Source organism: Watersipora subatra, chromosome 11, assembly GCF_963576615.1.
Source record: "Watersipora subatra chromosome 11, tzWatSuba1.1, whole genome shotgun sequence".
NCBI classification, from domain to species: Eukaryota; Metazoa; Bryozoa; class Gymnolaemata; order Cheilostomatida; family Watersiporidae; genus Watersipora; species Watersipora subatra.
The window spans coordinates 10,228,704-10,256,105 of NC_088718.1; the positions used below are offsets into that span (position 1 = coordinate 10,228,704).

Below are 27,402 nucleotides of genomic sequence, written 5' to 3' on the forward strand. Positions count from 1 at the left end.
CAGGATGTGACCTCAGAGGATAGAAACATAGGCCTTACCATTGTTAATAAGGATGTCGCCCACCTTAATGTTTTGGTGAGAAAAGACTAGAGCGGATGTACCTGATCCATCACTGTCTGCAACCACCTAATGGATTATTATACAGGAAATATTAACAACAAGTCTATGCCAAGGAATTTGGAAATCAACAGCCTATTCACTTGATTACACTTACGTGTAGATATAAGAGGGTTACGTAAATCTATGTTTTCTTGGTCAAAACTACGTCAAAATTCAGGTTGATTTTCATGCTACCTTTAACACAATTACCTTGTTTACATTTTGTTTAATGTACCGAAACTACAAAATTTGCTTTACTTACTTTGGTCAATAGTGTTTTATTGCTGTGCTTGTAAGGTGGGGTCTGAAATGCATATAAAGATTAACTTACAGAAACTTTCAGTAGATTTTATCAGAAAGTAACATTATTTTTCTTGCATCTGCGGTTGTTTTTTATGTTTGAAGTGACTTAACTGAAAGGATATCAAAGCATCTTACCATATATTATAACATAATTTTAACAATATTAAAATCGGCAAAACTTGATTACAGTTAAAACACTCCGATTGAGCAAAAGTTTGATTATGACATCCATAATTGCAAAGAGACTGACAGAATAAAGATGTGTAACACTGCAATTTGAACACAATAGCTGGTACACAACAACTATAGCAACAGTTATTATAGCGATGATAGCAACTAGTGGCACCATTTCAGCATGTATTTTTCTTCTGAGCATTTTAACTGCGATCAAGTTTTGTTGATTTTATCCTTGAAACATCCTGGCAGTCCGGTCATTTCAAGCATCAAAAACAATTACAAATAATAGAAAAATATCTATACTTTCTAATAAAATCTACCAAAATTTTCATTTTAGTTCATTTTTAATCGGAATTTTAGTGAAATTAATATCTGCAATGCAGTGTTTGCTGACTTGGTATCTGTAGATGTTTTAGGTTTTGACCCAATGTGCTTTAAAGTATACTTGTTTTGCACATGTTTAACAACCATGATCAAGAATACAACACCTTGCAGCAGATACCTATTTGACATGATCGCACCAGATTAGTTGACATTCTTAATTGGATGGAGGAAGAAATATGAGGCTTAACTCCTCTCCTATTGCTGCCAGTAGCCTTTGCCGGCATCAGCTCAATTGCGATCTGTTGTTCTTTAGTAAGAACCTCTAGACAATTACGCTATAAAACGTCCTACAAAATTAAAATTAAAATTTTAAGCAGTGACATTGTTTAAATGTCAAAGTTATCAACTTCAAAGATTTTTAATGGACGCATGTGCATTTTTCAGCAGTGAGATAATCTTGATCACAATCTTAAATCCAAAATAAATTATGAAACTTTGAATGTGGAAAATCTCCACCTAGCTCTAAGATTACCGGGTGAATAAGCGATTAATGATGATATATTAACTTAAGTTTTCAGCTGAACTGCTCCAGTGCTAAGAGTGTCCTGCCTCGGCGGCAGGCGACAAAACAATATGACTATGATTCAAGTTATGAATTATTACATTAACTTCTGTAAACTCGAGGTCCATCTCTAGTTGTAGGAGTGCTGTCTGAAGCTAGGAGGACATTTGTGACTGCTTGTATTCTAATAAGATTGGATGAATAACCAGTATAAAAGAAACTATATTCCAGGCCTAGATTTAAGTTGCACATTAGTACCTGTCTCAGGGTAATATCTGCTATTTCTGTATTTGCTACTTCCTTAATAAGAAACCAAGATTAAAACTATTAAAATTTCATCATCTTGCAATAAGATTTGTTTTTAGGTTTCAGTAATTCTTTCTTAGGCAAGACTTGAGAAATATACTAAATTATCATTGGTTGCTCACTCTACAATAACACCAAGTTACCTTGGTGACAGTTGAAGATGATCTTACACAAGATTCTTGTTGATTTTATCCAAAAGTATCACAAAATTTAATCTTGAAACATTCTGGCAATCAGATCACCTCAAAAATACAAAACAATTGCAAATGGTTGAGAAATGCCGATACTTTCGCGTAAAATCTATTGAAATATGGTGTATGCCCATCTTCAAACACGTCTGCCTTTCTGTGTGTTTAGTTAAATTATGTAATTTTAAGTTTTTTACATATACAATAAGCAAAGGGGACTTTAATAAAATTTATACTAGTTCTATAATTAACTTTATATATAGCCTATTGACCACTTTTTGGGTACAACTTTACAAAAACACAATAATATGCTCACACTTGCATATGATGTATATGCATGCTTGTGTTTGAAGTGAGGAAATTTATTCGCTCATGTCTCCTGTTCACAGAAGTAGCAATACATGCCTTACCATCGCTGCAGTATATTACTAAACTTCTATTCAGTGATAGCATCTTATCATCTTAGTCAAGTAGGGATTAAACTATTAACAGTGAGTATTTATCATTCTTATTGTTATTAGAACATTTTTAAAATCATTTCTATCTAATATCTACTATAATAAGAGCCATGACCACTTGTCTGTTTGTCTGAAGGCAGGTTTGAATGTCGAAGAAAGAAGATTGAATCCTACAGAATTCAAACTTAATTTGAATGAAAAACGGTGCTTGATGTTTATTAAGTCATTAAATCTTATAGAGTCACTGATTATGACACAACTTTGATATAAAAATAGCTATAATTTTGGAAATCAATAAGTACTTGGCTAATACAATTGTTGCAAGGTAATTTTTAAAATCAATTTTATCATAAAGATATGGATTATGGAAAAAAAGTCATGAAGAGACTGCTAGATTTGTAAAAGAAATTCTTCCGGCGAGAAATATAAGGATTTGGGTTAGACATTCGCACGAATAGGAAGGTTATAAGAAGGTGAAAGTGTCATCTACTACTTAAATTCTTCAGACTTACATACTTACATCATGCCTGAGGTGTGATGTGTCCTCATTTTTGACAGACTGGTGCGTAGAGGAAGTGGAAGAGGAGACAACAGCTTCTAGTGCTTGCGTGTAGCAGTGTCAAAAAGTCTGTTGGGAATCCCAGTTAGATTACATCATTTCCTCTAGTCAGTGGCCATCAGCTGCGTATAAGGTAGATGTTTCTGTGATGCCTCTTTTACCCTGGTAGCAGCGTAAGGAGAATCTGGCTACTGTTCATGAGAACAATTTTTTCAATTTAAAAAATTGAACTAAATTCACCATACCAGTTACAAGATTCTCAAGTTTTCATACTTTAAAAATGGTTTGAGCTGTTAACAGAAAAAAAACTTGTTGTTTATTCTCTTTACTCAATATTTTGTTGAAACATACATCAGTCAACTCACATGCATTTTCCCCCCATTATTTTTAGCTGCTAAAAATGATAACAGTGGATTGTTCTTCTTGCAAACCATCTAGATTTAAAGCGTATTTCATGGTTATGGCTGTTTTCAATTCTGTTAAACCAAAAAAACCAGCATTTAAAGAAATTAGCTGGCTTAAAACTAGGTGAATAATCAACAAGAAAGAGAATGCACTACTCAATACAACTTTTTCCAATGTCTGAGTAGTTTGGTTTTTTCATATAAATGTTCGTTTGACAAGGCTCTGCACCCATGTGAATAGAGAAAACATTTTTCTACAGAATGTGCATTGTTGGGCAATTTAGTATGGCAAAGCTGGGATTGAGTCTCTCAATTGTACATTTTAGAGCACAGGCTAAAAGCTGGTAATTTGCTCTTCTTTGCAAAGTGGTACCAAAACAATTTAGAAACACTAGATCCTATATAAATAAACAGGTAAAGTGTTGGATCTTCATAATACAAAGACAGTTCTCAGATTAAAAAAACAGTTACTTTGGAGTTTCATTTGTGTATGTATTCGATAAAGCCTATTTTAAATTAAAATACACAGAAAGCCTAAGTGTTGTAGATATTATGTCATCGAAATATTCATGAGTAACTATTAATTAATTATTAGGTTCAACCAAAAAAATATTTTTTTAGTTTTATCAAAGTTTATTAATACATAATGAATTACTGAAATTAAAAGTCCACTTATTGAAAGATTGAAAATAATACGTTAAAGATTTGCTCTTTATAATGTTTAAAATTACATTTCCTTAAAGAAAACTTTAAAATTATTACCTCATCTGAAAACTTATGAAAGATGATGTTTTGTAATTCAATAAGTCAGCGCAGTTCGGCAGCTCAAAATGACAGCAAAAGCTGCCCGCCTAGACTTTACTTGCATCCTTTAGGAGCTTTAATAATGCTCCGCTGTTTTTTTAGCAAACAGAGTTTCTAACAGAGTGCAAACAGAGTGCCTTGGACAAAACACAAGTAAGAAACTCTGGCAGCAGTACGAGCTGCAAGAATAACACAATCAGTAGTGGCTTGTGTGTTTTATGTTTAAAGATGTGATTGCATCAAAAAAGACAATCAAATGAAATTAAAATCAATATTAGGCTAAAACATCAGCCACAATTTGGCGTCATTTTTGTCTTTGTAGACAAACCCTGTCTAGAGATATATGCATTTGAATGAGATCATGTTTTGAAATGCTCAGATTCCAGCTTGTGCTTTATTCGTGACATGTATGGTGATCTATATGAAGAGAGTACATGAGCGATAAATATAAGATCTCTTCTTTAGCCAATCATCAGCACGAAATTTTTATATAGGTCATAATAAATTTTATCGCTCGTAAGACGCATTGTTTGTGATCTCAAAAATTCTCGTCGTTAGGGATTTTACTTACTAGCTCGCACATTGACATCCATCCTTATTTAATTTACTGAATTAATTGATGTCATTAATTTACTGAACAACACTTCCAGTTCCAGTGAAGGGACTCAGAGTTTTCTGAGCATCAGGTTGTTAAAGATTGGGGCAGACAGCTTATGGTTAGAGCTGACAGGCGTCAGCAGCGTTATGCTGCAGAGGAAGTTAGGAAAATGGAGGGTAATTTATCTTTAACTTTAAGTCTCTTATATATTTACTAGACTAAAAGTAATAATTTTAGTACTAATAAATACATTTATTAATTAATAAAATTATAACTTTTTGATATCACGAACCATCGTTTTATAACTTTTTTATCATTTCACCTCGCTATAGTAGGTATATATTTCTCAAAGCATGTGTGTATGTGGATCTGTCTGTCACTCCAGCTATAGCTATAGCTATAGTGCAACCTGATTATTTTATCGATGCGTCCGCACATTACGATGCCCTTGTTAAGACATATTTTTCTTAGCTTTTTCTTTTGTTTATTTTATTTATTTGACCTGCACAAAACATTTTTCTCATGGTATGAAGTTTTAAAGTTAGAATGACAAATGCTGTTATATTTTAAATACAAATCAATTTACTGTCTCCAAAAACCTTTTTATTACCCGTGCAACGGCGGGTAGTACACCTAGTTTAATATAAAGTACAGTATTATATATATATATATATTTCACTTTGGTAAACATGTAAGAAATGTTTATGATTAATGATTTTAAAGATGTGATCGCATCAAATTTTAGTTGATTTTAACAGAAAGTATCGATTCTTCTCTATTAGTTGAGATGTGGTTTGTTGTTTTAGGCAATCTCATTGTCAAGATATTTGAAGAGTAAAATTGCCAAAAAATTGATTGCGGTAAAAATGCTCAGAAACATAGATGTGCTCAGACTTGCCCGAAGTGATGTATATAGTGAAACAGCCTGTCTCTATCTCTCGCATTCACATTGGCTATTGCGATAAAAGTCTAGTCCTAGGTGGCTCTATCGGCATATATTTTATTTTGTATTTGCTTATGATTGCTAGGATAAAATTTTAAATCTAGCGACAGGTACATTATTATAAATGTCTCAAACGCCTCAAATAATAATAATAATTAAAAATTTGGCATATTAGTTATCTCTAAAGGCTGTGTAAACATTTGAGTACCGACTGCAATTCTGCGTCTATGGTAATTAGTTCGAGTTAATTTATTTCATTGCAGCCTTTGTATCAGCAAAGTTCTAAGTTGCTACCCACACCAAAAACAAGTTACTAAATAAAATAAGCAAGCCGCATCTTTGAAAAGAATATGTTCGAACATTTATGGTGAAGCCAACTGCATCCCTAAAAAGTCATGCATAGTTAACATTATTCAGTCATTATTAGTATCAATTAGTAGAAAAGAAATTACTGGTCACATTTGATTAGCTGATTCAAGTACAAAACAAATGATTTTATGAGTTGACCGAAATAGTGAATGCAAAGCAACATCAATTTGTTTGAAATCAATTATCACCGATTCAGACAAAGGGTTAATAAAGCCATTCTTGCACCTGGTTGGTGGTTTTTGGACTCACCTGTTTTCACTTAGTAGCATGGAACATAAATTTTTTGAGTTTTCAATATTTGGTCCGTTGAAATTGAGTCGAGCTATGCAAAAGTACCTGTCACTACAGCTCTGATTGCACTTCATAAACCCATCTATCAGACAAGATTTCAGCACAGGTACGTAGCAATGGGGCTATGATGTATTCAATATGTTTTGCAAATCGTATTTTGCATTATCTTCAACAATATTATTTTATTATATAATTTTTACAAGCCAAAAATTTTCATCTCAGCATAGAGTTTTTATTAAAAACATCTATACAAGTCAGGGCCACTTACATAGTTTCAGTTCATATTGTAAAGGATTGAACATTTACACTCGTCACTGGCTACGAGTACATCTATTGACATCGTTAGAACGGCAAGATCAACTAACATCCGTGTCATATTACAAACCTTATATACACCTTTCTCGTCTTGTCTTGTTGTGTTACGTAACCTTTTTATATATAAAACTTTTACGCATGCATACCTTATATCAACCATGTATCATTACATAATATTCATTGCACTCCTTTTATGGGCAGGAATAGAATAGTAGGCGGAGAGTGCCACTATATAAGCCGGTGCACAAGTTACACCAGTGGGATTTTGGATAGCTTTATGTTATTGTACACGCATGTTCACGATTATAAATAATAAATAGACGGAAACCTTACTCACAAGGACTGATTGTATTTCTGCCTGCCCAGGTGGCTTAAAGGTGGTAGAAAGCAAGGATTGATCTGACTCCAGACCGAACTGCCCGAGAGGAACCTAGGGAAGGCTAGGGGTTGGTCTACGCTCCGACTAGACCTGATCGGATATGCAATAGCATAGGAGATCAGGCCCTAGAGCGAGCTACTCAGGGACCTAGACTAGTCAACGATAGGGACACAGGGGGTGGCTGCATTGGGTTCAGAGAGAGCCTGATTATTGGATAGTTGCCACGGACTGATCTGACCTTCAAGTGTGTCACGCAGGCCCAGCAAATGGAACACCCAGAGTTCAGGCTGCATCCGCCTGTTAGTGCAGTAAAGCTGGCTCAGCTACTGGGGCCAGGCCTTTACAATATAATAGGACAAACTAATCTACTGCAACAAACTCAAACAAAATATATCATGGTTTGCGCAGCACACATTCATGTCTCTATTTCCCATTTATAGCAGTTTCCAGACTGACACAACTGCTCCACTAATGGTGCCACGTAAACACCTTGTAATCAATAAAACAAATGTAATAAATATATGTCATTCATAGATATGCCATTCTAACAAGTATCTACTAAAAGCTTTCAATATGGGAGTTAGTTAGATTGCGAGTGTAATTTTCAAAATGAATAAATGTTTAACAAAAAAATAAGTATGCCAAGTCAACAATTCAAAGCTTTGTTTCTGGGAGTTGAAGATGAGCATTGATCAATTAATTTTCTTTGCTTTCTACCAGTTAGAAGTGAACATAAATTATAATTATAAATCTAATTTACTAGCTAAAACTACCAAAGAAAATTTGAAGCAAATACCGATATGTACATAAATATTTCTCAAAGTATGTAATTGTATGTAATTATAAGAGAGTGAGGAATAACTGAAACTTGTAATCTGACACGATAAATCTTACAGTAAATTTTACAGATAATCTTACAGTAATTTTATAAATGTTTGTTGTAAAATGTGAAATGTATTACAAATTACTAATTTGTTAGGTTTAAAAGGAAATATGTGTAAGCTAATACACAAAGCAAGCACTGATAGAAACTTTTGTTAAACACGTGTGTAAAAAACACAATATTCGTCTGTTGAGGAAAGGAAATTGCGCTTGTTAATATACTATATCGCTATTAAAATAAATGTTAAATAACAAATTGAAAAATATTCATAGAAAACAAAGATTTTTTAATTTAAACTAAAAAAATAACATAAAAGATTATATTTAAACGAATACAAATTTTGTTCGTATTTAATCTTTGTGGTGCGCAAGGTACCAAATCATAATCCAAGAAACATAATGTAGCTGCAAAAAGTTTTCTTAGCAGCTAGAATAAATTAGTAGCAAACTAAATGTAGATATAAAATAAATAGCATGTATGTAAACTACAAAATGTTGATGCAACGTATATCTTTTGGTAACGTATATAATCAGTATAAAAATCGCCAAATTCGAAGTTCGCGATAAACTATTAGTTTTAATGAACAAAAACAAAGAAGCTGCATTGCATATACTTATGCGCCAAAATATTTCTGAAATTATATATATCAATAAACAATATATACACCGTAACGCGTGGGCGCAATGCTAAAATAATTAGCACGCGCATGGGTTAGGTATGCGGTATATAAAACATCTGCGATGGATATGTCGTTGTAGCTCAGTGGTAGAGCGCCTGGATAAGAAACGTGTGACTGCATTCATCGTGAGTTCAACTCCTTTAGACTGCAGAATGTTGTTTCCAAGATTTTAATAGCTATAGTCGGAGTGACAGATCTACAGGCTTTGAAAAATATACATATAAATTATAACATTATATTGTATATAAAGCATATATACAGTATGTATGCTTTATATATATTGTATATCAAGCAATAAATATATACAATAAGGGCCACATTATTGTTGTTCAGGCAATTATGTGTACTCTCATCATTATATTGCTATATATTATCATAGTCATATCAGTAGTCATAGTATTTATCATTATTATTATTTATCTTTTCATCCTTAATATTGTTGAATTATCAATATTTAATATTGCTATACTTAAGCAAGTATTATCAGTGCCTGATATTATTAATACTTATTGTTACTATCTGCTTTATTATTGTCCAACGACCAAACATGAGCAAAGCGATTGTTTGGGAGATTTATGATAAATGCATATGTGCACACAACTCACGAAAATTATTCACCAACGGCCGTCGCAAACCCTTGTACCGAAATCTCATCAACATATTTAACCATTTTTCAATGGAGTCGTTTAAGTATAATAACGATACAAAACACATATAAACCTATTTAAATATGTTACCAAGTCTTTATTATTTATAGAAAATTTCCTAAACCTTACTCATCTGATCGGATCATACATAAATAGATAGGTTAATTTGGCCTAAAATCGCTATTAAAACTTGACAAGCCTTATTTTTATTAAAATTACAATCGGGAAACGAAACCCCGAGCGACAGAGAATAGAACCATGACGTTGTGCGCATTTCAGAAAAAAAGTGCACATTTCACCATTCTATAGCGTTGTCCAATTGCCGAAGGTTTATTGTAATTAACGTAAAAGTACTGAAAAGTAATCGTTTCTTTTTTGCCAATTTTAAAGTAACTGACATTTTGGACACTTATGAGTACTTTGGTATTCCAACTGATGTCCAAAGCAGTGAAAGTAAAGGAAATGACAAAGATATTTTTTCTAACGATTCTTATGAGATTATTACAATATTTAATTATAAGAATAACTGTTCGATTTTATAAGATTTAATTATAAGAACAATTATTCGATTTTATAAGATTTAATTATAAGAATAAGCATTCGAATTTACAGGATCGAAGTATATAGTGACTGATGTTGGGCAATATGTTACTGTTATTATTTTTTCTAAATAGTTGTGTTAAATAGATTTTCTAAAAATCTATAAAAATATCACAACTTCTTGATATTATTAGCTATGACATTTTGAAATGTAAACAAAATTGTGCATTGGTTTGCTATTATTACTGTATTACTATATTAATAATATTGGTTATTCTAATAATATCAGTGCATTTTACTTCTAATATTGCATTTCTCCTATTGCGGGGGAGAAATATAAACAAATAATATTTTCCTTTCATTATTGCTGTTTGTTGTACATAATAACACCGAGTACATTACAGCAACCATTGCAGCTACCATTGCAGTTATCCTATTACACTGCAGTGCCATTTGACTGCTAATATTGCATTTCTCAACCATCAGTACCCTTTCTTTTTTCCAATATCACTTTGGTCGTAGGCTGTATGACAGGGGAATTTTTAGTGGATAAAATGAGCTCATAAATTTTGTTTTCATAATTTCGTAAAATTAAACTATTTCCAAATAATTAATATTAATCTAAAACATTAAAATAGAACATGATTGGAATAAATCTCATTCAATAGAGATGTTTTACAGGTATACGCCAAAAAACTGGACAATTGCAAAGAAAATAAACAGAGAATAGGCTTGTTGTCTGTTTATAAAAAAATAACATTAGATATAGCGCGTAATTATGAACACAAGTCATTAATTTTGAGAAACGGTCAAACAGGCTAGATTGTAAGCATTTCATCTTATAATGGACAAGTTCTCATCACTTACATGGTTGGTTCTCTATTCAACCTGTGTAGAAGTGTCATCGGTTTATAACTACATATCAATAAAATAAATTAACCTTGTGATTTCTTTGTAGATACGGTGTTCATGAGCAGCTGGTAAAGATACAAATATATTACGACAACCTCAATTATTACAGCTACACTGAGAGGCCTATGATGCTCGCATGTACTGTATGTTTACAACCATTCTATTTTTCTCATTTATTATTTGCTCGCTTCGACTTGATCTTTTGGCAATTATTATAAAAAGCTTTAAAAAATCAACCAGGTTCAACAAAATTTCATCCTACCAACATGGGTATTGGTGACATTTGACACTCTCAAAATCCAAGAATGTTGTTTTATATGCGCCTTTTGTAGCAAATTCACAGCAAAAGAAATTTTTTGAATTCATTTTAATCATAAAATATTGTTGTGGAATGTGATCCACTGAGATCTGAGCTTAGGGCTGAGCTAAGCCGAGTCGGGCTGTGCTCAGTCAGGCAGAATAACGAGGTGAGAGTTAAGCCAGTCAGAGCCAAGCCAAGCCAAGTAGAGCTAAGCCTGAACATTTGCGCTAGAGAGCAGAACTGTTCTGGGCCTGTTCATTGCCTGTTACTTGAGCATTCTTGTACAACTTATGAACTAAGCAGAATATGTATGTATAAACTCATGCACCGAGTCTTGTACTAGTGGAGGAAAGTAAAGGTCGCACAAAACCTTTACAATATGGTCTACCTCACAAGCTTTGTAAATATCTATTTATAGCTGTTGTTTATGTTTTTTTAAACTTGCTGTTATAATAAATAAAGGTGTTTTAATGACATACTAGAGGTCAAAGTGCACCAAGTGGTTGACCAATTTCTTGTTCAAGTCAGCGGTGAACACCATGGGAACTGAATTTTACCCTGTGCCATTTTTCTTTTCATAACTTCTTTTACACTGTGGGGTCTCACTAATGTGAACAATGATTTTTGTTAGCTTAAGTTTATAGATGTTTGAATTCAATGGTTTTCAGTTTCAAGACCTCATCGGTGCAATTGGTGGCCATCTCGGATTATGGATAGGAATGTCAGTCAGTGATGTCATTCTTTGAGGTCTTTGAACTAGTGGCAACTTTGTTGACAGTTTGTCTCAGAGTTTGCAAAAAGAGAAACAATAGAACTGGGAATTACAATTAGGAAACCTTTTGACCTGAATATTTCATCGCAATGATTTACAGTAAGTACCGACTATTCTTAATGTTTTGTTAAGTGATGACGTAGTAAATCAATGTAAGCTACTGGCTTGTATTTGATGTACTATGTCATAGCTACATTTTGAATTTTTAAACTTGTATGAACTTCAAATTAATGAAAGCTTCAACATTCAAAGTATAGTTTGATTTTTGAAATTTTTAAAATTTTAATAGTATTATGGTATTAAATGTAATTTTATCCGCTCCATAACTGGTTAAAGGTTGGTAAAAGCTAAGTTTTCAGAATAATTCTTAATTGACATTTTTTGGTTAACTGGAATATTAATGCTGTAGAAAACTAAACAAAGCAAGCAACTCAGTAGTTCAAATATTTGATTAGTTGCTGAATGTTGAAGTTGTCTCATTTCACTCGCCACTTACACTTCACCTATGTATGCCACTGGCTTCCAGTGCTGTAACCTCCAAACAATTGATGAAACTCCATATAATAAAGCCACTTGCATTACATTAAGTTGCATTGTTTATTTTTATTAAAAAATTTATACAATGTAAATATAATCTGCTATATTATTCCTTCTAAAATTTAGTTAAATTATCTACAATCTGTCTTATAGATATTACAAAACTTTTCTAATATTTCTAGAAGAATGTTTGTGTGGTCAAGAAAAAAGAAAATAACAAGGTTAAAGATGTATGAAAGTTCTCTTGTTCATATTTAACACCGCTTGACCACAACTGGATCCAACAGAACCTCCCACTGCTCGTTGGCGCTAGCACTTGGATGCATCTCTGCTTGGAATCGTACCTGTTAAACATTGCAGTATTACTGAAGTCTGCGATCAAATGTCAACAATTGGGTCAGATCAGGACACCAACTAATTTAAACAAACTGATTTAAGTGTAACTGTTTTACAGGCTTGTAATTTGCAAAAAAACGAAGTCTCCAGAAATACTTGAAATAGAATTGCATTTACTATAGTTATATCTAATAAAATAATTTTTATATAGCAGTGTGTAAAAGGATAAGTTTATCATTGTTTAGCTGTTTTTGTAATAATAATTTTCTCAGCTAGTGCAAGTCTGAATGCTTTGCCAAGTTTTGCAAGGTAACTCATAGAAGCTTAAAAACTGGTGAGACCTTTGGAAAGTTACAATACTTACAAACAACTGGTCACTGGTGAAATACACCAACTCCTTTCGGAACCATCTTCTCATCACCCTGTAGTGTATAGATAGAAGAGTCAGTTAATATCTAACAGAGCTGAGATTGAAGCTAGTCAAGAGATATACTAACCGAAATTATTTTTCCAATTTTTCATTTCTTTCATAGTCAGATTGCAATAATGCTAAGTTTATTCTGATTTAAACTTTCGAGTTTAAACTTTTTTTAACTAAAAGATTTAAATTAAAAGTCTGAAGTTAAAAACTTTTTAAACTTCAAGTTGATGTGTATGTTGAAACGTTCAGACACTATAGTTTCGATTGTGACAACTTTGAAATTTTACTAAGAATAAATATTAGGTATTAAATATAATTTTATCTGCCTCACAACTGGTGAAAAGTTGTAGAAAAAGACGTTTTTCAGAATAATCCAAGTTGAACACCCCTGTTGATTGGAATTTCAACCATTTAAGACTCTAAACAAAACAAGCAGCTCGACAAGTTAGCTATTTTGTTAGCTGAAGAATGTTGTAGTTGTCTAAGTTCACCTACCAGTTTGCACCAACACCTCTCCATCTCCAGTTTATGCCATCAGTGGATGTTTGTACCCAAATAGCTCCATACTGCATTTTGTAAGAGTATTGGACACACCAGGTGCCGGCAGGCAAGACAGGTGTTTCTATCACTCCATAGCGGTTGGCTCCCTAGAAGATGCATGTTCAGTTTATAATTTAACTATACAGATTTGGCTGCATATAATGTGTAAAGGTTAATAATTTGATATGTTGTTACTGCTATAGGATATAGCAGTTTTTTAATCTGGCCACTATATTATGATAACATAAATTTAGGCTCAATAGCAATGTAAAACAAGATCACTCCCCGATATCCCTGAAGCGAGACTCAAACTATTGGCTTACCTTTGGCAGCCCTGAAAGCTAGCCCTACCCCACACCATTGTCAGAAACAGTACCCGCAAATTGTTGAACTGTTCAATCCTTTTGTAAGAAACAATTTAGAGCAAAAATAATTTTAAATGCTAAGGTTTGTCAGTAAGGTTTCTTCAACGATTTGGAATTCTGTTAACACTCTGAAGCCTAACCTTGTATAAACAAGCAAGTCCCTCAATCCCTGACCCTACTAACAACTTTCAGTTTACTATGAAAGCACTTAGAATAGCACAGTTCTTTTTAAATTAAATACTATGTTAAAGCTACAAGATTGTAAAACTCAAATAACCTGGAATTAAATATAGTAAATAGTTTTTCTTACACCTTTTGAAAAGATTAATATTTTAGAGGTAATTGAAGAGCTAAAATGGTTGATGTACACAGAGTTGGATAGAAAGTGCATATTTTATTAATAGAAAACAAATAGTTTTAGTGTTGCTCTGGTTGCAGAAAAAAACTCTCAAGTTTTGTCTAGTTTGGTTCCCATATTACTAAAAATTTCGATCTACATGTTATTAGAAACTTATGTCTTGTCAGCAGCCATTTCTCTGGGGGTTACAAATACCCTCAGTATTTTAGCAATATCTCAAGAAATAATACTCAAACCAATTTGAAACTTTGGAATATTTTGAAAACATGCACTGCACAAAGGGACTAAATTTTTTAGTTTTATGTAAATTGAAAGCATAGGAAAACTAAGCAAGTCTGCAAAGCCAAAATTATTTGGGTAGGGCTAGGTCAGGTAGGGCAACATTTTCCCAAATTATCTCTGAAATAAATAAATAACTATTATTATAATAATTGTTATTATTATTTATTGTAATCATAAATAATTAGCCTATTATTTATGATTATTACTAAAAATATTATTATTATAATTTATTTTTATAACAATAAGTCATCATTATAATAGAATTTAAAATAATAGAAGTTATAATTATAAATATATAATATTATTTCAATAATAACATATATAATAATAAATTACATGTGTTATAATATTTTATGATTGCAACAATAGATTATAATAAATTATTATTTTAATTTATCATTAATATAATAAATTATAATAATAATAATTTATTATTAATATAATCAATTATAATTTTAGTTATAATTTATTATTAATATAATCAATTATAATTTTAGTTATAATTTATTAATAATTATAATTTATTATAATAATAATAAATTATATTTATTATTATCTATGAAGTGTCAAAGCTTAGAAAATATTCCACACAGTTTTACTCCTTTAACTCACCCTTCCAACAGATCGTAGACGATATCCGTTTAGCTCCACACCAAAACGATCCAACTCATTTGCTGGTTCATCACCAGCATCTGGCGTGAACTGGTTGTTGGGAGTTGTAAGACTCGACCTCAAAAATGGGGCTACAGAAGAACCGTCGCTGATATAACTGACCAATGATGGTTCACAAGTGCCCTCTGGTGTCAGCTCGTAGGAAGGCATGCAGACACAAGATTCTATGGCGGTGTCACATTGGGTACCAGGAAGGGAGGTACAAGCATCAGTGCCTTGGACAGAACACATGCAGGGGCTTCCGACAGCAGTACAAGCTGCAAAAATTACAAAGTCATGTGTAGATTGCATGTTTTATTTTATTTGCTAGCAGTTGGAATTGCTTCCTGTTAGATATGTATGCAGAGCTTTTTTAAAAATACATTAGATGCTCCTACAACCTGAATCATTTAAAAACGTTTGCATTATAATGATTTTAAATTATATGAACTTAAAAATACATGTAAGCTGCTTTATCTGGTTCCTAGATCATCCCAAACTCACATCTTTGACCTTTCAAATAGGAAAAATCAAATTTGACTTTTAATGTAATGGCTGTGCAGTAACTGTGGTAATGCACTGTGGTAAGCAATACAGTTCTTACTGAAATATTTTAGATTTCTAACTAAATAAGCACTTGGTACAAAGTTATCACAGACTATGCAATGATAGAGCAGATTTAGAATATATCACATTTAGATAATCTAGAAATCCATCAAGAAATCGAGTACGTACTTCTCAAGATCATTTAAAGCAAATGTTCATTACTAATGCCTTGTGGGTTAAATTCTTTTTTTTCCTAATGACTAGAGTAACTAAGTTGTTTCCACATTTATAAATAGAACCAGTTCCGAGTTCTAAAAACGCTTTTAGAAAGGCACTCCACACGGATAACTTTATCGGCAAGTTTCCCACCTGATTTTTGCCTAAATAAAATTGTTTTAAAGTTTGTACATGAGAAGACAAACACCTACCTGGAGCCCTCGTGCAGACTCCTGGAGCCCGAGGAGACACGTAGAAATCTTCATCACATTCACACCTGTCAGTCAACAGGTCACAGTAGCTGTTGGCCAGGCTACCACAAGCATTAGACTTTTGAGAGCAGAAACAGGCCTCACCAATCCGGTTGCATGGAATATCTAAAGTAATCAATTTGTTCCATCTTTAAGTGTAATATTATATTTGCCATTAGTCCATTTAACAAATGTCAAGAACTGCAATTTGACAAAATTTAATTATTTGTCTACACTTAGTTTTATTTGAAGTTTTTTTAAGTTTGTTTTTGAAGCCCTATAAAGTTTATTTTTAATTAACACTAAATAAATTAACACTAAAAGTGACATGCTTCTAAGCTTATACAATTAACTGGAAGTATGCACAAAGTGGCAATCTCCACCATCAGGAATGGTCATGAGTAGAGTTTTTACTGCCAGCCTTGCAGCTGTGAGTTTACGGCCTACCCATCTGCACGATTCTGACACCCGATCCTTTAAGCTATTCAAACTTTAATAAAAGGAAAACCAGAGAAGGTTAAATTTTGAGAAGTGTACTCAACTTGTTCAGTGGTTTAACAACATTGCCGAAAAAGCTGTTAGCTGTTTATGGATTTTTTAGATGGTTAAAAGCTTGTTAGATGACCTTTTCTAAAAAAAGACAGTACCCTAGTTAGGATTTGAACCACTATCCCACTATTTGAGAACTCCATGCTCTATGAAGTATACCGTTGTATCATTTGGTTGAAGTTAAACATGTGTTACCTTACATCACCCTACCATATCCTTGATGACACTCTTTGGTTAATAAAATATTCCTTCCACTTGGTATAAAATGCTACCTACTTCTATAGAAGTTTATTTTCTATTTAAAAACTGCTGATGGCAGTCATTCAGATACTAATAGCCCAAGTTCACTCACTTATATTTTCACAAACTCCTTCAGGGTTCAGCATATGACCAGATCTGCATTCACAAGCATTGGTTCCGGAGTTACACTGAGTGTTGGAGAGCTGACTACAAGCATTTGTCGACTTTCTGGAACAAAGGCAGTTCTGTCCAACCTCAGTACACTCAGCATCTGTAAAAATATTGTGTATTACATGAAACTAGTCCGGGTTTAAGCATATTGACAGTGTAAGGTTAGACAACTCCCATCATCATTAGCATAAGGATTGAAGGAAATTGTTATAACATGTAATACTCACCTTCTACTCTGATGCACTGGCCATCGATGAGTCCAGAAGCAGCATCACATTCACAAGCACCTGAGTTTGTACTGCAGGCAGTGTTAGCCAGTCCACTGCATGCATTACTTCTGCTGCCACAGTTGCAGGATACACCAATCATGTTGCACTCTGTAATCAAAGGGTTATATAATAAAGCAGAAGATATCTTGCATTATAACAGAATAGCTGAACAGAGTAAAAGATATTTCTGATGCTGTAATTTAGGTAAAGGTGGAGGTCAATAAATATAGAAGTGATCAACATTAATCTGCATTTATTATCAGCTTTGTTTTTAAAATTTTTAAACATGAGTTTGAAAACACCGATTATGTTTTGTTCAGTTTAGTTTTTAAAAAGATTGTTTGGTTCGTACCATTTCAAAAAGTCAAAAGGCAATAACAGTGTAGCAAGTGAAAACCCATTTTTGGTGATGACATTGTTGACCTTTTTTCAGATAGTTTTGCTGCTTTTGAATCACTATTTGTTAAACTTCTAAATTAATGTAGTTTGTGTATCAACACATACCATTCACTTCAGAGCATAGAACAGCAGGTTCATCATAGTTGCTTCCATTTGGACAGTAGCAGTTACAGTTCCTGTCTCTATAAGACTTTAGTGGACAAGTGTTGCTGCATCCCTCTGCAACAGACATTCTCACTTATTATTGATGGTAGCAAACTGGTAGATGTCTGCTAGCACAGCAATTTTTACTGCACCTCATTTTTTGAGGGTATTTTTCCTTTTTAAAATTTTTGACCAATTATAAAAAATTTAAAGCTACTATTTTGCATCCATCATGTTTTCAACTGTTTTTAATTTTATTAAAATACAAAAATTAAATAATGATATATTTTGCATAAGATGTAAAAACAAAAGGAAGTCATCCTTTCTTTATTACAAGATAAGAAAACTCTTACGGTCACACTTGTAGATGTGGTTGATTAATTGAAGGTCCTCGAAGGAAAATGTCGTTGCTCGACCAATGATGTCCTGGTAGGCCGGATCTTTAGTTACTACTGTATCCAACTCCCTGCTCACTGAAAACGCCTAAAATATTTAAAAGTTCATAAACAAATACTTTAACATTAATCGTGTTCATTTAGTGATTTTTTATTGTTTAATAATTTAGTTAGTTAATATTTTTTGAATTTAGCCAAAACAGATTGCAGTTCTCGTCATTTTTTGCTAAAATTACTAAAGCTAGATAAATTTCTGACAGAAATAACAATATCAATTATTATATTATCTTATTATATATATCAATTATATTATTCTATTATTTATACTATATTTGAATATTTTTGTTATCATCAATTAATAATAATTATCACAAAACAGTCCAAAATTTTTATTATAATATTTATTTAATATTTCATTATTTTGTTTTTAAATTTGTTTTATAGTATGCTCTACTGTTAAGTACTTACCACCTAATTACCAATTATAATTATTTTATAAAAATCACTCAACAAATGTTATATTTTGTTAACATTTGCTTATGATGTGTTTAGTCACTAATTCCATACTTGCTAACCAAGCTTATTACACAAAAAATGAAACCGTACTCATTATTACATAATTTTATATTATTTTTATTATTATCTATCATATTTATTGTGTTTTCAACACCAGTTTACGGTATGCTTCCCATATTATCATTTGTAAAACTCACATTCCGTCCATAGTGCATCACACTCCTGTAGCTGTACTCGGTTCCAGCGGTGACTGCCTCATCTGGTTCCAATTTAAAAAAGTTGTGAGTGGTGCCACCCAGAATGTTCTCATTAATAATCATTACATGCTGATCACGGTCAGGTCTGCTCTGTTGATGCCAGATTCCAAGGGCATGCATAAACTCATGAATTGGGATGTTTTTTGCCTTAAATTGAGGAAAAGGATTAATTCACTAAAATTAGTATAATTGGTCTGCATTGGATTGAGTCAAACTCTGTAAAGTTGTTATGTTATATTCTACTGATTGTCACTAATATTATCTACCCCAACTCTTTGGCCCTTACCCAAAAATCCATGCCACTAAATTCATGCAACTAACAAAAGGTCGTCTGAATCAGTTTACTCTGAATTTACATCGTGGAGTTTTATGTAGCTGAACTCCTCAACTGAAAATCTCCCATAGATTACAAACTACCAAACTTGACATTAAAACTAATAAAAAAAATGCAAAATTTCATTAGCTTGTATGAAAATAAAAAATGTAGATCTTTTGCAACTAAAATTAGATGAACTATAAACAAAGACATATATCTTAAAATATAAAATGCTTATAACAAGTAAATTTGCGTAATTACTGTATAAAAAACGGAACATTTCAATGGGGAGATAAATACAAATCGTCACAGCTGATAAAGAGGATCAAGTAAATATTTGCATCAACTTTTGTAATCAAACAGCATGTTGATTCTTGTTTACCCTAGTTTGGCAGGTTTGTTATTTGTGTCTCTCAGTTGTGATAACAACTTCTAACTAATTACACTTGTAAGTTTGAACTCAAAAGAAACAATTTTTCAATTAATAAATCTGAGATTTTTTAAACCATTGTTTCAAGTTCAACCCAGACATCCTCACGCAAAGCTAATTATCGAATTCTTATCATCTTCCTAGTATGGCAAAAAACCACTCATTTGAAGGCTCTGGTCACATGACCAAAGCCTGAGCTAAATGTTTTACGAAATCACAGCAAACTAATATTTTCTAACAAACAACATCAAAGTGTTTGATTAGCAAGTTATTAATATTCACCGAGGCACATCCACGGGCAAGACTGAGTCTGTTAGGTTGGTCCCAGTAGATCCATCCGATACTTGAGTAACATCCGCCATCTCTTATTACTTCAATGTAGTTTTCTTCAGAGGTCCTTGGCACTAAGTTTATGCATGTGTACCTGGCGTACTCAGCCACAGCAGCGTTTATAGCATCAAGTTCTGTTTGCTCTGTAAAGAGAGAATTGGAAGACTAAACAATAACATCCCACCAAAGTAGAACAACTCCTCACTTGTTTTTGAAATATTAATTCGGCGATAGTTTGCCTCACAAACACATAATTATCGACAACAAAGACATTTAACTTATGACCAAATGTGCTATCGCTTTGATAATTCCCATTTTTTACCTATTTTAAGTACTACTTCTATTCAAATATTTCCTTTTGTTATAAACATTGTTACAAATATTATATAGAGTGACTACCGTTTCATAAAATGTTGATCAGAATTGTTGTGGAGTTTTTTTCTGCAAATTAATTTTTTTTTTCTCCTAAACTGGTTTAAAATTTTTAGCAACTTATTTATTTAAAATGGATTTGTAAAAAAACAATAATATTTTGCCATTTTATACTTTTGACAAATGCATTAGCTGTAACAATTTTAGCCCTGTTAAAATTTCAATTCATGTTTTTAGCAGGCTATTATAAGTACACATGTTAATGTGATCATTTAATGTTGTATCATTAAGATTTTCCGGTTATATGCAAAAATGTTCTCAGAGCTAAAAATTAAGTGAAAACACTTTTAATGCAAGAGATATTGAAAATTTGGTGTTGGCTAGTTGATTTTGTCTTCGACTATGCAATATTTCCTGTTGGTTTCTATCTTCTAGTAAATAGTTTTATTTTGGTAATTCGCTTAAGAGTTGTTTTCCAGTTCCAACACAAAACTTTTTTTTTTCAAAAATACTGACTTCTCAGATATTATTTTCAAGCTCGCATTACTTTAAAAAAACCAATAGGTAATTTAGAGCAGCTCAGCAACAAATTACGTGCTTCAATAAGCAAAAATGATAACAATAAAAGGATAAAAAATATTTTTATTTGTGTTTGCTTTGGAGTTGCATTAGCTTGAAGTTGTCTACACAATTGTTTGCCACATTGACTACTTTTGTTGCACAATTACTTACCAAAAGGATCTGATGCAGGAGCGCTTAACCTGTAGGCTATAGTGGTCGATGGCCACCTCAACGACGTGTCACTCGTCGCTGCTCGTTTTCCGCGACGAGAATTTCGTCGAAAGTTTCCACCAGTTCCGGTCAGCTCATTACCTCTACCTCGTCGTCTAGGTCCTCGGCGGGTGACACAGCTTCCTGCTCCAACTGCGGAGTCGGCCTGCACGAGTGTTGCACCAGGTCGTCGGTTGTTGTCGGCTCTTTCCAACTCACAGGGTACAGGTTCTAACTCGTCGAGCTCAAACAAGACATTCTTACCATCAGACGTGTAGATGTCAGTATCGAGACTTCCTTCAAAAGTGAAAAGGTTAAAATTCTAACATATAAAATATTTATATAAAATAGTTTATTTTATATATTATATTAAGAAATTATAATAATTAATTAACATTAGTATTAATAATTATAATATTTATTATAATATTAATTTTATAATAATTATTTTTGTATATATTTCAAAATATTATATATAAAATATAGGGTAAAAACTGAATCACTTCATATAATAAAATACCTAAAAAAGGATGTTTTTAACTAGCTATTGAATCTTGAAGTATTTTTCATTTGCTTATAATATAATAAAGCCGAAGTTTGCAAAAATTGTGACTTTATAATGAAGCTAAAACAACAAATTAGAAAAATAAATAATTCTTAAACATGAGATGAAAATAAAATGCTTTTAATAAAAAAATATTTGCAGCATTTTTGGCAATTCGTACTTCAAGAATTCTCAGGCTTATAAAATACTTTTAAAAAAATGTTTTTAATTTGCTATTGAATGTTGAATTATTTTTATTTGCTGACAATATAGTAAAGCCAAAATTTGAAAAAATTGTGGCTTTGTAATGAGGCAAAAACAAAGAATTAGAAAAATAAATAATTCTTAAATATGAGATGAAAATAAAATGCTTTCGATAAAAAAATGTTCGCAGCATTTTTGATAGTTCATAGTTCAAGAATTATTGTGCCCAAAATTATATTGCTTAAGAAACTATCAGATCTTCCACTTTTCAAACTCATCAATAAGCGTCATGCTAAGTATTTGTTATCAAAGATTGAATGCTTTGAAAGTTTAACACAAACAATTTCACACTGTGTGTTTCAGTATAGGTTACAATCTGCCAAGTTTCCACTAATTGAGATGAACTTTAATTTGACTTTTGATTAGATTTTTGTGTTACTTAAACAAGTATAAAAAAGTTCTCTAAGAGAAACAAAAACTGTTCAATATTTTGCTAGAATTAAGCTTTGTACACACAAGCACTGACTTGAACTTTAATCTGCAGTACAGCTAGCATCGTTACCAAAATGATGATTAGCAGGTTTTTGTAGCTTTTGATAAAAACATGCTTCAGTATTCAGACTGTGTAATTAGAAGTTTATCAGAATTAAACTAAACCATATTTGTATTGACTTACTTCCAGTTTTCGCATTTTTTCCGCGATAATCAAAGTTCCCTGCTTCTGCGAGTAGTTCATCAAACTGTGGAAGACGCTTGTAAGGGCCACGTCTGGTGCCTTGTCCGTTTGTCCCGGCTATCAGAAGTGCAGTGGTAATACCCTATACAACATAAAGTTGAGTTTACCTCCGCTGCGTCATGACAACATCAAATACCTGACGCTTATAACTTATGTTGTGTCAGATTATATTTTATTAGAGAATTACAACAAAACTATCAGATAAAAGAGAACATGATTAATGGTTCTATTGCATGCGACCATTAGCACTTTGAGATTAGACCAAACCCATGGCATTCATACTTCAGTGGGCTGTGCTTTTTTCAATTTGATAGAGTTATAGAATATCATTTTTGCTTGTATAATAAAATCACATTTTTATTTTAATAAAACTATCATTTAAAATAATTAAAAAGTTTTTTAAATAGCCAAATTTTGTTTTCAGCATATTATTTATTTCATTTTTGTCTCATAGTCTAATTTTGATAAGCATTGGTTGATAATAATAAAATTCATGTTTATTTGTTCAAAGTTAATTTAAATATAAATGTAAATACTTACCATAAAAATAATATGATGAAGCTTCATTTTCAAACAGTTTTTCAATCTATCACAAACCCAAAGCAACCTAACAGTCACCTAGTTGCTTATGATAATATTGTAAAACCGCTGTTTGTCTCTTGCTGATTTGGTGTAGACAAGGAGAAAACTCCAGCTTATATACCTTCTCGCTCTGTACATTTGGTGATTCATAGACGCAAAGTGTGTTTATGTGCCAACCTCAATTTCACTTGACCAATCGGGTTCAACTCTTTCTTTAGGTAAGTTTTACATTTGAGGATGTATTCAACAATTTATGTTCTCTGAAAGTCTATGAGTAATCGAGATTGACTAGAAGCACGCCTGGAAGATGCTTCCTGCTAATTATCTCTATAGCAACAAAAAAATTTAATCCGTTGGGATGTGCCTGCGCTATGTTGATCTTTGCAAATATTCTTTTCTGCTCTATTGAGCTGCGAGATTAAAAATTCTTAACATGAAAACAGTCATCAAACCAGCAGGTGACCGATAAACCTTTCGATTTATAATCCTTGGAGATGAACATGTGGTGTCTCCATTTATTTGATTTTTAGTTAAAACAAGCTTACCACACCTTCACCAATTACATCACAAAATCTTTGAACATATTGCCTTAGTCTAAACTTGCTTGTTTCTGCATTTGTGTTACATGTTTCAAATCCTGTGTAAACTATACCAGAATATTTGTATTTATCCTTTCACACATATGACAAACATTGTTTTCTACTCCGTGAAATGAACATATTACATCCACCATCACGTGTTTTAGTTTGTAAAAATTCTATTTCTACAAACTACAACTTATTATCCTGATTCTTTTGCAATATTATTAAATTTCCAACTTTTAAAACACTTTTGCTCAGCTCACCCAGTAATTCCTGATTTCTGTCTTCACATTTTTGTTTTAGAATGTAACAAAAAGATCATGTCATTGATGATTAACTATGTTTTAAAACCAAATATTTTAGCAACTTGGCAAAAAGCACGGAACGCCTTTTGCTGATGAAGGTTGGAGGAAATGTGCTGAAAATTGTGGAAACGCATAGAGTTTGCGTGGACTAGCGGAGACACACAATCTACAAGTTGCAATTTATTAGCCTTTACTATAACAATAGCCGTGTTCGTCCGTCCGTCCATCTGCCCGTCTGTCTGTCTGGCCGTCCATCTGTCCGTCCGTCCGTCTGTCCGTATGTCGGTCCATCTGTCCATCCGTCCATCCATCCATCTGTCCATCCGTATGTCCGCCTATCTGTTAATCTGTCCATCCATCTGTCCTTCCATCTGTCCGTCCGTCCGTCTGTCCGTCTGTCCGTCTGTCCGTCTGTCCGTCTGTACGTCTGTACGTCTGTCCGTCTGTCCGTCTGTCCGTCTGTCCGTCTGTCTGTATGTCAGTCCATCTGTCCATCCGTCCATCCATCCATCTGTCCATCCGTATGTCCGCCTATCTGTTAATCTGTCCGTCCATCTGTCCGTCCGTCTGTCCGTCTGTCCGTCTGTCCGTCTGTCCGTCTGTCCGTCTGTACGTCTGTCCGTCTGTCCGTCTGTACGTCTGTCCGTCTGTCCGTCTGTCCGTCTGTCCGTCTGTCCGTTTGTCCGTTTGTCCGTCTGTTCGTCTGTCCGTCTGTCCGTTTGTCCGTCTGTCCGTCTGTCCGTTTGTCCGACTGTCCGTCTGTCCGTCTGTCCGTCTGTCCGTCTGTCCGTCTGTCCGTCTGTCCGTCTGTCCGTCTGTCCGTCTGTCCGTCTGTCCGTCTGTCCGTCTGTACGTCTGTACGTCTGTACGTCTGTCCGTCTGTCCGTCTGTCCGTCTGTCCGTCTGTCCGTCTGTCCGTCTGTCCGTCTGTCCGTCTGTCCGTCTGTCCGTCTGTCCGTCTGTCCGTCTGTCCGTCTGTCCGTCTGTCCGTCTGTCCGTTTGTCCGTTTGTCCGTTTTTCTGTCTGTCCGTCTGTCCGTCTGTCCGTCTGTCCGTCTGTCCGAAGCCATGGTTGAGCGTTAAAAAAAGAATTGCGTCAAACAGGATTTAAACTCTGACATTTTGCTTGGCGGTCAGACACACATCCATTTGCACCAATTGACCATGAAAAAATTTTTGCAGTTACTTATAACACATTATACGTAGTTTCTCATTGGGCACGAGGCTGCCAAGGTACTAGTGTAGATAATCCGCAACCCCTTAAGTTGCTGACCTTTTCAAAGCAGAAAAGAAAAGTTGTGAAACTTTGTTTTTGTAGATATTATGAGTAAATCTTTTTGTAAGCCTGCGCTTCAAGCAGTTAGTTGAGTGCAGGATGTGACTTCAGAGGATAAAACCATAGGTCTTACCATTGTTAATAAGGATGCCGTCCACCTTAATGTTTTGGTGAGAAAATACCAGAGCGGATGTGCCTAATCCATCACTGTCTGCAACCACCTAATGGATTATTATACAGGAAATATTAACAACAAGTCTATGCCAAGGAATTTGGAATTCAACAGCCTATTACCTTGATTACATTTACATGTAGATGTAGGAGGGTTACGTAAATCTATGTTTTTCTTGGTTATAACTACGTCCAATGTCGTTTTGATTTTTATGCTACCTTTAACACAATTACCTTGTTTACATTTTGTTTAATGTACCAAAACTACGAAATTGGCTTGACTTACTTTGGTCAATAGTGTTTTTTTGCTTTGCGTGTAAGGAAGGGTCTGAAATGCATATCACGGGAAACTTACACAAGCTTTCAATATACATGTATTTTATCAGAAAGTATCCATATTTTTCTATCATTTGCTGTTTTTTTTATGTTTGAAGTGATCTGACTACCAGGATAGCGGTGAATCTTACCATATATTATAACAGAATCTTAACAATATTAAAATCCACCAAATTTGCTTGCGGTTAAAACACTTGGATCAATGGAAAGCGTGATTATGATGTCTATAGTTGCAAAGAGACTGACAGAATAAAGACACGTAATACTGCAACATCAATGCAATATCCTATATCAATAGGATACCAATATGAACTATAGCAACAATGGTAACTAGTGACATCATTTTGCATGCATTTTTCTTCTAAGCATTTTAACCATGATCAAGTTTTGTCGATTTTAATCATATAACATTCTGACAGTCCTATCATTTCAAACATCGAAAATAATTACAAATGATAAAAAATACTAATACTTTCTAATAAAATCTACTAAAATTTTGTTTAAGTTTAATTTTAGTCGGAATTTTAGTGAAATTAAGATCTGCAATGCAGTGTTTGCTGACTTGGTGTCTGTCGGTATTTTGGGTTTCAACCCAAAGTGCTTTAAGGTATACTTGTTTGGTAACGTGGTAAAAATACAACACCTTTCAGCAAATACTTATTTAACATGATCCTAACAGATTAGTTGGCATTCCTAATTGGGCGGAGGAAGAAATTTGAGGCTGAACTCCTTTCCTATTGCTGCCAGTAGCCTTTTCAGGCATCATATCAATTGCAATCTGTTGTTCCTTAGTAAGAATCTCTAGACAATTACGCTATAAAACGTCCTACAAAATTAAAAATAAACAATTGAAGCAGTGACATTGTTTAAGTGTCAAAGTTACCAACTTCAAAGATTTTTAATGGACACATGTGCATGTTTCAGCAGTAAAATAATCTACGATCACAATCTTAAATCCAAAAGAAATTATGAAACTTGGAATATGGAAAATCTCTACCTAGCTCTAGGATTACCGAGTGAATAAGCGATTAATGATGATATATTAACTCAAGTTTTCAGCTGAACTGCTCGAGTGCTAAGAGCGTCCTGCCTCGGCGGCAGGCGACAAAACAATATGACTATGATTCAAGTTATGAATTATTACATTAACTTCTGTAAACTCGAGGTTCATCTCTAGTTGTAGGAGTGCTGTC

At 33.3% G+C, this 27,402-nt stretch overlaps 2 protein-coding genes across 2 annotated transcripts; both read right to left on the reverse strand.

Moving 5' to 3' along the window:
• Positions 1-12,397: 12,397 nt before the first annotated feature.
• LOC137408254 (uncharacterized) lies at positions 12,398-23,622 on the reverse strand. The gene is made up of 14 exons (XM_068094695.1): positions 23,500-23,622; positions 22,900-23,041; positions 21,437-21,772; positions 20,285-20,475; positions 19,197-19,403; positions 18,442-18,571; positions 18,050-18,163; positions 17,504-17,653; positions 17,218-17,376; positions 16,278-16,442; positions 15,265-15,581; positions 13,603-13,754; positions 13,051-13,108; positions 12,398-12,694 (listed from the first exon to the last, which is right to left on the reverse strand). Exons 1-14 carry the CDS (start codon positions 23,524-23,526, stop codon positions 12,605-12,607), a joined length of 2,238 nt encoding a protein of 745 aa, XP_067950796.1. The 5' UTR covers positions 23,527-23,622; the 3' UTR covers positions 12,398-12,604.
• A 1,140-nt stretch (positions 23,623-24,762) lies between these two features.
• On the reverse strand, positions 24,763-25,575 carry LOC137407811 (testis-specific expressed protein 55-like). Its single transcript, XM_068094190.1, has 2 exons — positions 25,570-25,575; positions 24,763-25,482 (listed from the first exon to the last, which is right to left on the reverse strand). Exons 1-2 carry the CDS (start codon positions 25,573-25,575, stop codon positions 24,763-24,765), a joined length of 726 nt encoding a protein of 241 aa, XP_067950291.1.
• Between the last annotated feature and the right edge of the window lie 1,827 nt (positions 25,576-27,402).